Below are 16,881 nucleotides of genomic sequence, written 5' to 3'. Positions count from 1 at the left end.
TTTAGTTGAAGAATTTTTGATTGGTAGAGAAATCTCCTGACTTAAAGCCACAGTTAAGGCAAAATGTGCTGAATTCATTTCAAACACATAACCTGATTGATGACGGGATGAATAATCTCACCGTCCGCCAGATCATTAACCGTCAGGGCCAGCCCTGTAGGCATCCAGAAGAAATCAGTGGTATAATGAGTTAACACGTTGAGATTTTGCAATCAGCATGGCTCTATTCTGTGTAAAGCCCATTAAAGTTTGTCCTAGTCTGTTTGCCGTTTCAGAGAGAAAATACATTTTTGGCGTAAAACCAGTATGACTCATTGTAAGGTGGTGTATTACTCGAGTATCTGCACAATGTAGAAAGTACACGTATGTCATTAATTAATGCCGGTCGCCATTGAATAAGTGAAATATTCTTGAGTACGGTGTAAAACACCAATCAAATATAACCTAAATAATTGTAACATAATATTATAATCAGAATTTGGGCAAAAACAAAGCTTGAGGGCCTGATGAAATGTTCAAAAGAACAGGTGTTCAGTAGGACTTTGGTTTGAACCCCTGGTAAAAATCCAAGCGTCCTACTATTCAAAGTAATTATTTTTGGAAGCCTTGAACTACCATCAGTATTCTTAATTATTTTATATACATGTACATTTGACTGTCCCACTGCAATAATATTCTGTAGTAAATGACAACTGCCTAATATGACATTATACAGGACACTTGCAAAGTAACGATGTGACGTCGCTGGCCATTTGGATTACTCCGTACTTGCGCCAACGGAATAAAATGCAATGTCACGAGATGCGGTGGTCTCACTTCAGGCCTCTGATCGAGATTTCATTAAAAATTAAGAATTCGTAAACTTTTCTGGACATCTTACGGCTATTTATGTAGCAAAGTCTTTGCGATACTTTGGTCGATGCGATTTACTTCACACGTAACCATGACAGCCAACAAGTGAAACATTCTTGAGTCAGCATTATACTTTTATGTACACGGTGTGGAAAATAAGTCCTGCAATTTAGGTTACCTCTGGATCAACAACTAATTAACAGCAAAAGCCACTGTTTCTGTAGAGATTGAACATTGTGCAACCTCACAAAGACCATCATTTAACATTTATGGAAGGTTCTAAATTGTGATTATTTACAACACTGATGATAAATCGTGTAAAGACTTTTTGCATATTTTTTATATTAAGAAACAGTTTGCCCTTTACGAGGCTAAATTTAAGCTATCAACTGCACTTTGCCAGGCTAAATTTAAGCCATCGACTGCCCTTTGGCAGGCTAAATTTAAGCCATCAACTGCCCTTTGCCAGGCTAAATTTCAGCCATCAACTGCCCTTTGGCAGGCTAAGTTTAAGCCATCAACTGCCCTTTGACAGGCTAAATTTAAGCCATCAACTGCCCTTTGCCAGGCTAAATTTCAGCCATCAACTGCCCTTTGTCAGGCTAAATTTAAGCCATCAATCGCCCTTTGCCAGGCTAAATTTAAGCCATCAATTGCCCGTTGCCAAGCTAAATTAATGCCCTCAACTGCCCTTTGCCAGGCTAAATTTAAGCCATCAATTGCCCTTTGCCAGGCTAAATTTAAGCCATCAATTGCCCTTTGCCAGGCTAAATTTAAGCCATCAACTGCCCTTTGCCAGGCTAAATTAATGCCCTCAACTGCCCTTTGCCACGCTAAATTTCAGCCATTACCTGCCCTTTGCCACGCTAAATTTAAGCCATCAATTGCCCTTTGCCAGGCTAAGTTTAAGCCATCAACTGCCCTTTGACAGGCTAAATTTAAGCCATCAACTGCCCTTTGCCAGGCTAAATTTAAGCCATCAACTGCCCTTTGGCAGGCTAAATTTAAGCTATCAATCACCCTTTGCCAGGCTAAATTTAAGCCATCAATTGCCCTTTGCCAGGCTAAATTAATGCCCTCATCTGCCCTTTGCCACACTAAATTTCAGCCATTAATTGCCCTTTGCCAGGCTAAATTTAAGCCATCAATTGCCCTTTGCCATGCTAAATTAATGCCCTCAATTGCCCTTTGCCAGGCTAAATTTAAGCTATCAACTGCCCTTTGGCAGGCTAAATTTAATCTGTCAACTGCCCTTTGCCAGGCTAAATTTCAGCCATCAACTGCCCTTTGCCACGCTAAATTTAAGCCATCAATTGCCCTTTGCCAGGCTAAATTTAAGTTATTAACTGCCCATTGGTAGGCTTAACGACCCAGAGAGGTATGATAGAAAGTGCACATTTTCAACTCCGAGCACAATTTTGTAAATTTCCAAATCAGAAGTATAAAACTTTACACCATTTAAAAATATTGCCATAGAAGAGATGGTTTCTTAGTAATAAGCTGCCAACAATACACTCTTGATCTTTTTTTGTTCAAACGAGGCATTGTCTTTAATTTATAGTATGAAGATCAACATTAACCAGAAAAACATCTATACTGAAACTTTCACGTATGTATTTCTACGTGCTGTCAGTGTTTAGCTTCATGTGTAAAAAAAAAAACTTTATAACATGAGCAGTTTTGTCATATTTTCGCAAGTTTAAAACCCGTATTTCTACCATATTCTGTCACATATCCCTCATAGTACAGAAAACTGACAAAGCCACTGTGGAGAACAGGTTGCACCTTGAGGAAGGATTCGAATCTTTGTGGTTCTTTTCTCTTTGGCAACATACTTTTTGTGTGAGCAAATATACAGGCTGTCTTGCGTTAAAAAAGTGCTATTATGAATTAGCATGGATAATTGTTAAGCTATGGCATTACGTGACGTGTGGTAACTATTGTGAAGTCATAAGTGAATCCTGTTTGAGAGCACATGTGGTCCTCTAGCTATCATTAACAGTGCATGTTGGGAGTTAAGCCACATACTTAACTGCCTTATAAGAGGAGTAAAACAGAACTGAAAAAACAAGTAGCCTTACAAGTATGCCAGCAGCTGTCACTTACAGCTATAGTCAGTTTTGCTTCTTGAGATGCACATACAGTTTCTTGCACTGGGGCTGATTCCCTGCTTTACGTATCATACCAGGTTTTTCATGCTACCAACTGCCCTTTGCCAAGCTAAATTTAAGCTATCAACTGCCCTTTACTAAGCTAAATTTAATCTATCAACTGCCCTTTACTAAACTAAATTTAAGCCATCAACTGCTCTTTGCCAGGATAAATTCAAGTTCAACTGCCGTCTGCCAGGCTAAATTTAAGCCATCAACTGTCCTCTGCCAGGCTAAATTTAAGCCATCAACTGCCCTTAGCCAAGTTAAATCTAAGCCATCAACTGCCCTTAGCCAAGCTAAATCTAAGCCATCAACTGCCCTTAGCCAAGCTAAATCTAAGCCGTCAACTGCCCTTAGCCAAGGTAAATCTAAGCCATCAACTGCCCTTAACCAAGCTAAATTTCAGCCATCAACTGCCCTTAACTGAGGCAAATTTCTGCCATCAACTGCCCTTAACCAAGCTAAATCTAAGCCGTCAACTGCCCTTAGCCAAGCTAAATCTAAGCCATCAACTGCCCTTAACCAAGCTAAATTTCAGCCATCAACTGCCCTTAACCAAGCCAAATTTCTGCCATCAACTGCCCTTAACCAAGCTAAATTTAAACTATATATCCACCTCGTTGGTTCAGAATCAGTCATTTTATAAACCAGCTACAAGTACGTGTACAAGGGATATTTATTGATAAATAAAATCCTTCAGGCACATGTCATCCTTAACAGTGGTCACTACATATGCCAGTTGTTGAGAATGAATTTTGTATGCCATGATATACCTTCCATCTTTTAAATGGAAATAAATACCATAATAACTGTACATGTTTGGTATTACTTGCGCTAATTATCTGTTTAATTGTTACAGGCATCTACTGCCATTGTCAAGGTTCCACAAAAAAAGAAGAGTCAGGAAAATCCCTTTCCAAGACTCCGTGTTCACAACATGTGATGTGTATTCTTTAAAGACCACAAGGATACAGTTGAATAAAATCACAGATTGTCAAAATTCTTTTGGCTATTTTTTACCTACATGTACATGTGCAAACAACCCCTAACAAGTAAGTTTTGCTCATAAAAGAGTTTTGCTAACATACTTTGTTTCCGTCTTTCACAACCCTACAGTATAACAGACAAATAAAACCTTGTTGCCTTTGAACACAGGTTACAACTTTATTCTCTCTGCATGTATATGACAACATGGTAAGGATCGAAAGTGGTTTTCATTTCTGTGAGGTATTGATGCTCTTGATCGGCACAAGTTTTCCTAATCGTGATAACTTCTCCATGACCACAATGATAGAAGAACCCTGCCCACATGTACACTGCTTCTTGGTCACAATCCATGTTTTCCTGTCAGACTTATGTCACACCAAGAACAGTACGAAAAAGTCCCGTTTTTTTCTCATGGCTTTTTTTTAGTGGTGCTGTTGGTGGTGGGTGGGGGAAGTGGAGGAGGTTGGGCAAATACGTCTAAACAATACTACATGAAATCGTGACAGGCTGCCTAGACTTGGCCCCATTGCTCAGTAAGTCCTGTACCGTGACACTCTGGAGGATACAGGTGGACTGTGGTTGGTTGCTGTGGGGTACCAGACCATACCCCGTACACGCTCACTGTAAACATCTGGGACAGCTCCTACTCCTGAGGTCACCATTTTTACCGAGTTTCGTCCGAAAATACGACGTTCGTAATCTATGAGCTGACGCCAGAAGCCCACATTAGGGTAAATGACGCTTCTCCTAGACTTAACATGAGCGTGGGCCTTTTCCAGAGTCATAGCGTAGTAAGCCATGAGGTAGGCTATACATAGAGTGGCAGATCTGCTCACACCAGCTACACAGTGCACTAGTGTTTTGCCCCCACGCCCAGCCACCTGGTGAATCTTCTCTCCAACGCGTTCAAAATAAACACTGAGATAGGCTTTGGCCGAGTCATCAATGTGTATCTGAAGAGATTCAACCTCTGGCAGGTTCAAGTTGGGAATGTCCATGGTACAGTTGATAATGTGAGTGATGCCTAAGGAACGAATGCGTTCTGGGGTAATGGCTGCCGCACTGCTTAGATACAAGTGGTCTGTGATTTCCGCAATCTGGGTAAACAATCCGTACGACATCTTGGATCAAGTGCACGAGGATCACTTTGGGATAAGACAGGCGCCAAATCTTCAGCTGAACTGACCTGTCACAAAGAAATCAGACAATTTTAAATAGAATTTATTTATGTTTTTTCACTGCATATTGTGCTGAAAAGATATACACAGTACAAAAGAAATATAAACTGTTCATGTGTTGTCAGGAATTCCCATGCCTATTGCAATGTGTAATTTATAGACTCTAGTATGTGGCAGTCTACTCCTCTTTTAGAATTGTTCTCAACCAGTCTTGGTCATCATCGTCATGATTTTAATACCAGTACCAAATGTCGTTCTGGGTTGTTTTTTTTTTTTTTCCAAAGATTTCATATCATGATATGCCCTCTACCACAGGTAGACTTGGTTCAGGTTCACTTACTTATTATTATTATTATATAATAACACATTCATCATCATAATAATAATACTGTAAACAATAGTCTATACATGAATGTTCTGAAAAGCGTATCACAAGTGACACCAATTGCCAAAAATCCACCTTCTGGAACCACAGAAATGATACTGCCTTGAAAAATATATGAATACTTTTATGAATAAAAAGACCATGTCAATCTGCACATTCAGCAAAAACAGTAAGAGCTGGATTCAAGCATGCAACTTTTAATAATTGGTCAAAGGTCAATATGCGGTGGCAAGAGTAACATTTTACTGATGGACTTGTGGAGATCATGTGTCTGAAATCCAGTTTAATTTTAATGATGCTTTTCAACTAATGCACTTGCTGTAAGTTTAAGTCCAGTTCAATCTGGCTTCCTGTCCGGGAAGGTCTGCTAGCAATCTGCAGATAGTTGTGGGTTTTCTCCCGCCATAATGTTGGCAGCCATCGTGCAACTGAATTATTTTTGAGTACAGCGTAAAACACCAATCACATAAATAAACAAATAAATAAATTATACTTTAAGAAGGTTTTAACAACTGTTCAAAATTGTCAGATATACATGTAAATGTATTAAATTATGACAGATCAACTGAAGCTAAGGGTAAAGAGACTGATGCCATCAGGTTTCTTGAGCATGCAGCTAGCCATGTCAAGTGCGCACGAGATCATGGCAACCTGCTTGCCGTACTGTTATCAATGTATCCTCGATAGCTTAGCCTAGCTATACTGTGATTGAATGCAGCATCTATAGTTCCCTACAAGCAGTATACTTCATGAATGCATTTATGGAAGAGATATACTCTGTCAGATCAATCTATGAGTCAAGGACGGTGTAACAACCTATAAGATCACTGCAGGCAAGATCATGACATTGATCTCCTATCATGGCGAAAATACCTATTAAATTTGCTAGAAATCCAAAAAGGTGATATCAACTTACAATACACAATTCTGCTTCTGGTAGGTAAGAACTGCACTAGTATATGCAAGTAATATTGAGATAAACTTGAACCCATGGCACAGGGGACAGTCCACATGACACAGGGGACAGTCCACATGACACAGGGGACAGTCCACATGAAAATCATGCCAAGCCACATCTAGGTTAAAGCCCTTTGGAACTCAAAAGAAAAAAAAACCCACCTACATGACAGCAACTTCGACTATACATGTATTTTCGTTGTGTCCACTGAGAGTCTATCTCCACTTTCCTATTTCCTCTTGAGATAGCTTATTTATGGTAAAGTGAAAGAGGGAGATCTATTACGGTCAGCAAGGCAGTATGACAGCTACTGCACAAAATAGTAAACATAGCTACCTGTTTTGAGAAATCCTAAATCACAGAACATCAACTGTCAAAAAACTGAATCTCCATGGACATCAACAAGTGTGGTTTTCAGATGTCCATGTATAGATTCACTGATTCAGTGCTACAGGAATTCACCCGCATGACCCACACAGCTTTGAAGTCAACAGCCTGCCAGACTGAGCACCACTGACAATTTACCAGTACCTTGCCTGGTAGATTCAATCATGGTTCACAACATGCAATGTCTATTAATACAGGCCTATGTGCGTCAGTGTTGGGAGGCAGCCAACATCCTAAGCTTCAGGCTGTAGTAATTAGCCCCCTGTGTTACAGTTAGTATGGGTATCTTATGACAGGCCTTAGGTACCTATAGATCTGTGCCTGTCATAAACCAAAAACCTGTTAGTCTATTTACATGTACATGTCATATGATCAATGGCCGGGGTAAAGGGGGCGGGGGGGGGGGGGGGCTTGGGGGGGGGGAGTATACAGGTATCATGTGTTTGCATGATCCCTTGTGTGTCAGGGTAGTTTTGACTTTTATGTATATATGGTAGCTTTTGGTGGGAGTCAAGTTTCAGAGAATTTGTTCTATCCCAAAATCAGTAAACATTGCTAGTGACAGGCAATTATACACGTATAAAAATACTGATGAGCAACAACAAGGTAGGCTAAAACACAGAAATCAAACAGTTAGTTAACAAGTAAATGTTCAGTCAGTTTAAATTTAAAGAGTAATGTAGAATTCATAGATTTCAAACACCAGGATAATTTATTCCGATCTAGCGGACATTTGATTTTTGATGCCTGGAGTGTTGATGTGGTGCTATAGATTGGTTTGTGAAGATTGTTCAGGGTTCTAGTTAGGTAACTGTGTATATCAGATTGTTGTGTAGGAATTCTTCTAAAATTGGTAGGCAGTTTTCAGGGTGATGAATACATTTATGGGCATTGACCTAACAAGCAAACTGATTTAAATGAAAATTTTTTGTTCCTTGAATAACAGATTGGTGTGCTCTAATCTGCTGGATAACGTAATAACTCTAATAGCCTGTTTTTGGAGAAGGAAAAGCGGTTGTAAGTATGCTGATAATGTATTGTCCCATAATAAATTAGCATATGATAGATATGGAAATATCATGGAATTGTAAAGTATAAAGAGTGTTTTTTTATTATTATTAACACACTGTGCTTAACATGCTGAATAAGTTGGACATTTCTAGATTTCTGGCAGCCAGGAAAGTTTATCGTTAAAAATAATTTCCAGAATATTGACATTAGATACTACTTCAAAAGGTTGACCATTAAGAGCTATGCTGGGAAGATCCCATGGAAGCGCTTTACGACAAGGTGTAACAATCATTACTTTTGTTTTTTTCCAATATTTACTGAAAGACTATTTGCATAAAACCAATCTTCGACTTTTTTAAGTTCATGTGTCACAGTATTCACGATTTCATCAATGTTTCCTGACGAGTAGGGGGAGCTGATATCATCAGCAAAGAGCACAAAGTTTAATATGGTAAAAGAAGAAATTGTATCAATGACACAAATTAGAAATAGTATAGGGCCTAGAATAGGGCCCTGTGTCATACCATACTTAATGGGAGATTAAGAGATTAAGAGTTATTATAAAGAACACATTGACTTCGGTTGGAAAGGTAACTTTGATACCAGAAAAGAGATGCGCTTCAAAACCCATGGAAGTGTAACTTTTGTAAAAGGATATCATGGCCTGTGTGAAACGCTTTGACAGGTTCACAAATGTAATGACACTAAATTGTTTACTTTCTTTGGAGTAATCAGTTTGTTTCAATGAGCACTTGGTGCAAATAAAGTAGAATTGCTTCTAAATCCATACCGACTATCTGAAATCATGTCATTAGTATGTCATGTTCGGTTATCATATTGGCTGCTATTATTTCCGCTATTTTGCTTATTGACGGTACATGTAGTACAGAGATTGGTCTGTAATTTTCAGCTTTGTTACTTTGGCCAGATTTGTATATGGGAGTTATTCAAGCTGTTTTTAATGACAATGAAAGTGTTGCTGACATGAAAGATAAGATTATAACATGGGCAAGAGGCTTACTGACAGAAATGGCAACAAGTTTCAAGACTGACATTTTAATGCCGTTGACGCCGGACGAGGATGACTTCAAATTACATATGGTCCATAGGATCAGATGAAGAATCTGGGATTTTTTCACGAAGACTCTTGGCTGCTGAAGAGAAATATGAATTAAATGCTCCAGAAATACATTTAGTATCAGTTGAATTTTTGTTGCCTATAATAAAGTTTTACTGTATGGGTTTACTCTTGTTTCGATCCATCAGTTCACTAAGAACTTTCCATTGATATCTTGATTTGTGTCATTAAATTTGCATTCATAGTATGTTTTCCTCGATAAAGATAACAATTTGTTAAGTTTATTACGGTAAGTTTTATATTTATTTGCAATATTACGATCAACTGATTGGAGTTTCATTCAATACAGATTATTTTTTTGATAAATCGATATTAAAAGTCCATATGTTATCCGTGGTTTTATAATGCCAGGTGGTTCATGTTTAACAAGAGGAAAGGATCTATCATAAACGTCATGAAAAGGTTAATGGTAGATATTGCTTCTATGAGTTTCTCTTTATTAGTTTGTGTCATTTTCCAAAATGTAACCCTTGGTTGTGGCAGTTTTAATTTTCGTTGTGTTTCATGGATATGAAAAATGGGAAACTGATCAGTGATACAGTATCAGATAGAAGAAGTCCTGATAGAAGATGATCCTCACCAAAGTTAGTAAATATATTGTCAATTGATGTAGCCGTTTTATTATACGCGCACAGGTGGATTTAGTAATACTTGGAAGGGAATAACAACTTTTCATCTGATCTAAAAAGACCCTTGTTTCGATATGACCAGATGTCTTGAACAGATCAATATTGAAATCTCCTAATAATATGCATTTCTTATGTTTGGATATTTTCGGGAGGTTTTGAAAGAAAATGTCGTTAACGAATTTAAAACTTCTGCTAAGGGGTTGATAAATGATACCAACAATATAATTTACCACGTCAAAATCAAATTCGACAAACAGTGACTAACTACTGATCACCTCAGTGCCACTATGTAAACCTGCACAGTGCTGGTGTCTGTTTAACGCAGTAGTTATCAAAGAGGCAGCTGTAAGCGTCTATCAACATACAAGGCTTCTTCAGTTGGATTCAAAAGTTAGATGTCATCAGTTAATAGCAATGGCAAACTTCCATCTTGCCCTAAAGATAATGAAGACATTTCTATACTCCATTCATGCCATACCCACTTTCTTCTAAAATTTGGGACACCTGGTTCACTCATTTTAGCCAATATATATGTAATTCTAGCAAGAATATTGAGTTTCTTTTTCTCATATGATCAGACCATGTAATAAACAACATACTCATATCTTTACTTTTCCAAAAGGCTGGTAAAGAACCAATCTTCCTTGTGTAAACCTGGGCTATGAGTATAAGAAATATATAATGAAGACATCAAAGAGGAGTCATCTACAAATAGCCCTTCCACGCACAGATAGAGGAATTACAAAGATAGGAGCAATCAGAATGATCTTCCTACATAGTCTTCAGTGGGCCAATATCCAGCATCCTTTCTATCCAACAGACAAAAATATGCTTCACTATGCAGACATATCACTATGGCATACATGTAGGTACAAGTACATCAATCATGTTTTGTAATCAACTTTTACAGATAATGACGTCCTTATGCAATCAGTTTAATAAAATGCTGTATCACATGTTTACATGCAGGCTGCACACTTTATATAACTACCTGTAATGTATCATGACCAGATGACTTTCACTGGTCATTGTTTTGTTAAATTTATCTCCTCGTAATTAACTCATGTATATGTTACAATTCCTTACAATAATTACCTACATTATTCACATACATGACAAGCCCTAGCTGTCAATGTTAATCCTTTAACCAGTATTTTACTTCTTTGTTATATTGTTAAGTCTCATTTTACCTAGCTCAAGCACGTTCATTCCAGGTTGGGATTAGCTACATGTATATGACGTACAGTATATTTATTTTTTATTATTTATTTGATTGTACTCAAGAATATTTTACTTCTATGACAGCAGCTATGATGACAGGAAACCAGGCAGAGCCCGGGGGAAACCCACGACCATCTGCAGATTGGGAGAGGAAGCCAACCCGAGCAGGACTTGAGCTCACAGCGACCACATTAGTCGGAGGCTTCTGGTTCATGGCGTCGTGCTGGCACGCTTACCCCATTAGCCACAGAGGTTCCTTACATGATGTATAATGACCCTGCCAGGCAAACCACGCATGGACTAATACAGTGTATGTATATACCCTTTCCTGGCTTCATTCTAGAGAGGAAAATATATTCATAAACTGGGGCAAGTTATTTAAAGTGTATTAAAACTTAATCCACGCTTACATCTTAATACCAGTCTTGTTCTAATAAAAATCTAATGTCACTTCAGTCCAGACTAAAGTTAATATGAAGCAGGCTTATGGGCTCAGGGATACAACTTTCAAGACAATTTTGTCTTTCTCTGCCCTTCTCTGATGAACCTAATAATTTGAAGACTAGTGACTTTACGTTTTAGTGTGGACAAAGCACAAAGTGGCTGACACCATCAACAAATATCGAGATAAGTACATCATAATTAAATTAACTTACAGAGGTAATGAAAGTGACGCTCTTGACAACTGCATCAGTCACATGGATAGGAGTAAAAGATCATACATTCTACCTGTCCCTTAGGCTATTGTTGTCTCTTTGCAATATGCAACTTTAAGCAAAGTGTCAATAAATCAATTTTCTATAGACAGGCTGCAATATTATCAACAATGGCATATATATATATGTATGTATATAGTTATGCGGCAATGTGAACAGCAGCTGATAGATGTCACATATGATAAGGTTCACTGTAATGTATTGTGTTTTCAAGCTTAGAATTTGGTCGAACATAGCTGGGGATGCAAAAACTAGGACAAGTCATTTTAGTTTCCTTCAAGAATGAGTGAATGACTAGGGTTTGCCACACTGCCAGCATTTCAGCTAAACCATGATAAACTTTTTAAAGAAATACATACACATGTACTTAAAGAAACAGGAGAAATGTACATGTTCTGATTGTTGTCCTTTATTATGTGCAACACAGTTTATGTGCAACACAGTTTTTTTACTGTGAATGAAATTTGAATTAATCAACCCATGTGAATTAAACCTAGGTGTAATACTTGTAAAGTCTCAGGTACAATGAAGAGTTCTGTATTGCTTTCCACATGCAGTGATCAAGGGTTTATAGTCAGAATTTCACCCAATCTAACTTAAGAAGCAATATGGATGATCTCTACAATAAACTGACACATTCACCCTATACACGTTGAAAAATGAAGAATCTGAATTACATGCTGTACATGTAACAGCCAAGCTTCTCCATCTGTGTTTTCACCTTAGCCACATGGTTTTACATGTACCTGAACTGAGTTGGGAGTTGGGTATTGGATGTCAAACAGTGGCTAAAATTAACTTCACTGACTTCCATGACTTGTATGGTTCACTTTTGCCTTCCTTCCCTCAGCTCTCTACACTTGCAACTGTACAGCTTCAGTGTTGAGCTTGTATCATAAAGTTGGCAAATTTTCAACCAACGCCCATGTAGCTGTCTGGGCATACAGAAGTAGGTGTACCTTGTACAGTAACCCACTAAAAGCTGATTTTTCACTCAACAAACATATATGTATGCTAAAACTCTTTTCTCAGCATATTGGATTTCTGACTAGTCAGTTCTCAGAACACAGAATCCTCAACTTAACCACCAACCACGACCACACTCAGTACCAATTCCAAGACCCCCACCCCGCTTAAAGGAACCATGTACATGCGTACACTGTACATGGCATAATCTACCTGTAGCCTAGAACATACTTCAACATTATTTGTTTCATTTACTTGCAGTTGATTGTCTTTTAATGCCATACTCAACAAATTTTCACTTTAATGGCAGTTACTATTTATGGCTGGAGGAAACCGGGGTGGACTAGATTAACCACAGGCTTCTGGCAAGATACAGACAAACTTTAACATTTGTGATGTAAAATATGAGAACTACATGTATTTTGGTGGAAAACAAGTGCTTCTAAATGAACACAGCTAACTGCGCATATGGCCACAAAAGCATTGTCAACCACTTACTCTCACCTGGGACCCACAAAGAGTAAGGCAGGAGATTCTACAAATACCTTGTTCAGTCAACATTAAGTGTAATCATATATTCATTTATTTGTATATTTATTTCATTGGTGTTTTCTGCCGTAATCAAGAATATTTCAGTTATATGACAGCATTATGGTGGGAGGAAACCAGGAAGCATCTGAAGAAACACATGACCATCCGCAAGCGGCTGAAGAGGAAGCTAGCATGAGCTTGACTTGAACTTACTGCAACCGCATCGGTGAGAGGCTCCTTGGTCATTGAGCTCCACTGGCACACTAACCACCTCAGCCTTGGCGGCCCCCTGTATTCATATAATGGTTAAAACAAAAACAATATCGAGCATTTAACCCCTTCCTATTTCACAGCTCAACCCAAATTTTATATGGTAATACATTTAGAGAACTAAATGTACCAAAGTACACCCAGGCAATACTTGAAAATACCTGCACATGAACCTTGGTATTGCATGTAATTTGATTGGTGTTTTACGCTGTACACAAGAATATTTCACTTATACGACCAGGGGATACGAACTTATGATATTTCAGCCATATCATGATAATGGTGCTATAGAAAAGCTGGACTTATCATGCAAGGACCGAAATGTACATGTATTTGTTTATTTACTTCATTAGTGTTTAACACTGTATTCAACATAAGTCAGGTTTACGGGTGGACCTTAGCTTGCTACCTCTTGACAAACCTCTTGATTTAAAGCTGTAAACTGCAGCATCAAGAACTGGATTCATTCTCTAATCTGATCTGTAACTGGCCAATACAAAACTGCTGATTCTCATGATGAGAAATCAAAGAAACAAAGTATGTTGTACATGTGCATATAATGAAGTGTAATGCAAGAGTTCTCTTTCCTGCAATAAATACTAGCTGCTGGGCATCCTGGGCTTATTGGACTGCATTGCCAGTTTGTCAGCTTGACCAAAAACCAAAGGCTTTTTCTACTGAATAAAGCAGATATACAGGCATGAGAATATGTCATGTACATGTTACAGTGTAAATGTACATGCGCTTTATGATTCCTCGTAACAAAACAAACAGGTCAGTCATAGCTCAAATGGAGCTTGACAGTATCAGGCAGGCTCTGAACCATTCCACAATTTAACCATTATTATTCAATTAAAGGTGTTTTTTTTCTGGTACCTTCACTGTCTAAATTAACACACACAGTCATAAGATAATAGGCTTCGGGGTGTCTGGCAGGGTCAATGACAACAGGTCTGGCAGAGACCATTCCACTATTTGTGGGTGTTCTGTAAAACTTGTTTCGACATGTATCTGCATGGCACTCCATATATATGAACTAGCTCAAATTATGGGTCCTTCAGGGGCATCTTTTTTTGGACCAACCCCTTTTGGCCACATATGTATTTGTCGATCAAAATATATCAATCATCATTCCTGTATGTCAAATTAAACATACACTGACCTTTAGGAAATAGAAAGTATCAAGAAGCTAATAGTGATACATGTAAATGACAATAATAAATTTACAGTGCAATTTCTGATGTTGAAATGATAAAACCAAACGAATTGAATAAAACCAGAAGTCCCGTAATACACATGTTAACTAACTGATAATTACCAGTACCCATTCTTCACATGATAAAGTACATGTAAGTATATTTTTTTCTGCATCAGACAAAATACTCCACTTTTCATTGGACAACAACGGTCACATGGGGTAGAGATATATTCTCGAATCCTGCAGACGACATCAAATGTGTCTGTTGAGTAGGTTATCTCCCTTTCTTGTGGTCCAACAATGGTCACATGGCTGAAGAGATTCACCTATATATTGGTTTGACCTGAATTGATGGGTCTTGCAGGATAAATGCATTGTACATGTAAGCATGTAAGCATCTATGTGGAATCAGCGTACATGTACATGTAAGTACATATATTTCTATATTACACAATATAAAAATATTACTATGTTCTATATTGTGTACTGCTGTACTATTGTACTATTGTATATCTTGCATTCTGTTAATTTGTCAGACAATACGTAGGCCTATAATGTATTACATATATAATATTAGGGGAAAAAAATTAATTAAATCATAATATATACATTTTAAGTATTTATTTATTTATTTGATTGGTGTTTTTATGCCGTAGTCAAGAATATTTGACTTATGCCGTCGGCCAGCATTATTTTGGGAGGAAACCGGGCAGAGCCCAGTGGAAACCCACGACCATCTGCAGGTTGCTGAAAGACCTTCCCACGTACGGCTGTAGAGGAAGCTGGACATGAACTCACAGTGATTGAAATGGTGTGAGGCTTCTGGGTCAATGCACCGTGCTAGCACGCTAACCACCTCCTAGAGGCCTCCCATTTTAAGTATTAATTGGTGCTTAATTTTATTCTGCTCTTATGGTCCTAAAAAGATTTTTCATTTGTCATTCGCTGATAGCATGGACAAGATTCAAACTCAAAAGTTGAAGGAGGAATCCAGGCCACCTCAGTGTGGAGAACATTAACTGTAAGGCTGCCATTTACAAATAATTAATGAATGTCTGGGCTACAATTATTCATTAGACATCCTTATCACTGACTAGTGTGTCTGAGTGACGGCCCAAGTCTGAATGATAGTTGGCCTGCATGTAGTCTACATGTCAGAGCATGTAGCATGTACGTGCGCTGGTTGAAAGTTGACTGGAGACATTTTTTTTTTGACACGGCAGGTCATTTTGAAAATTCACCGCCGTAAATTTAAGATGATACCTACCCGCAAGACTTCAGATCCTCTGTCTGTAAACGCCTGGGGGTTGGTGTAGCTAGCGATCGCCCATATGTCATTCACCAACAGCTTGCTCCAAGTGTATGTTCAGCCCACGTCTTCGGGCTGCAGACAGTCGCTGATTGTTGTATCTTGTCAATATTGACACGGAGCGTTGTTCAGCTGTAACGACCTAATGATCGGACTGCACCGCGCTAAAATCTCTCAGGTCCCCGAACGAAAATCAGTGTGTTGTGTAGTGTGTGTGGTTAGGCATCTGTAATAAAAGAGCTGTACACACTTAACCCCCAACCGTTTGAGTTGTTCAACCTACAACTGAGCTTTCGCTTAGTATGCACGCAGCCGAATATGGTGGCCCTTGGAGCGATCACCGGCTTAGGGACAAGGGGAGATAATTGCTCCATTGTGCATTAGGCGACGAAATGGTTGGAAATTTCTTTTATATTATTAAAGCGGAGTAAATTAAATAAATAAATGAAATAAATTTAATTTAATTTAATTAACGTTTATACGCTCGTTTTTATTTTGTCGTACACTAAAACGTTAACCTAGAGCTTATTTGACTGTATGGCTATAGACATCATCAGGCTCGGATCTAGCCAGATGTTCTGGAAGTGGTAGCGGTTGAGGTGGAGGCGTCAATTCATGTGCAGAAGATGCGGTAGCTTACTGGGGCCCCGGAAGCTCGACAACCAGATCACACTGGTCAAGTCATACTTTAAAATTTCTTCAAAAATGCTTAGTTTTTAGTACTGGAAGTTGAAATTTGGGCACATTTATCATCTTATAATATTGAGGAAGTGGACAAAATTTTGATTTCTACAGCTTTAAGATTGTATTTCAGATTTTGACTTAAATGATTAGTGTCCAGATTTAGCTAGTGGTCCTAATTATAAAGATTGTAATTTGTTTAAACAGTATATTAACGGGAGGGCTTCTGAGAAACGTGATAGTAAATTTAAATCCACCAAAACAATTTGGGATCCTCACCTGGTCGTCTGGTACGGCTCAGCGAATTACGT

General features: G+C 38.3%; 1 protein-coding gene across 2 annotated transcripts; it reads right to left on the bottom strand.

Moving 5' to 3' along the window:
• Nucleotides 1–3,995: 3,995 nt before the first annotated feature.
• On the bottom strand, nucleotides 3,996–16,206 carry LOC135481761 (dual specificity protein phosphatase 14-like). 2 transcript variants are annotated; one of them, XM_064761443.1, is made up of 2 exons: nucleotides 15,848–16,206; nucleotides 3,996–5,178 (listed from the first exon to the last, which is right to left on the bottom strand). In XM_064761443.1, the coding sequence occupies exon 2, from the start codon at nucleotides 5,111–5,113 to the stop codon at nucleotides 4,523–4,525; it is 591 nt and encodes a 196-aa protein (XP_064617513.1). In that variant the 5' UTR covers nucleotides 5,114–5,178; nucleotides 15,848–16,206; the 3' UTR covers nucleotides 3,996–4,522. The 2 variants fall into 2 exon arrangements, with proteins under 2 accessions (XP_064617513.1, XP_064617514.1); XM_064761444.1 differs by lacking the exon at nucleotides 15,848–16,206 and adding an exon at nucleotides 6,850–7,000.
• Nucleotides 16,207–16,881: the final 675 nt, after the last annotated feature.

Source organism: Liolophura sinensis, chromosome 1, assembly GCF_032854445.1.
Source record: "Liolophura sinensis isolate JHLJ2023 chromosome 1, CUHK_Ljap_v2, whole genome shotgun sequence".
NCBI lineage: Eukaryota > Metazoa > Mollusca > Polyplacophora > Chitonida > Chitonidae > Liolophura > Liolophura sinensis.
This window is presented reverse-complemented; position numbering and strand designations above follow the sequence as displayed.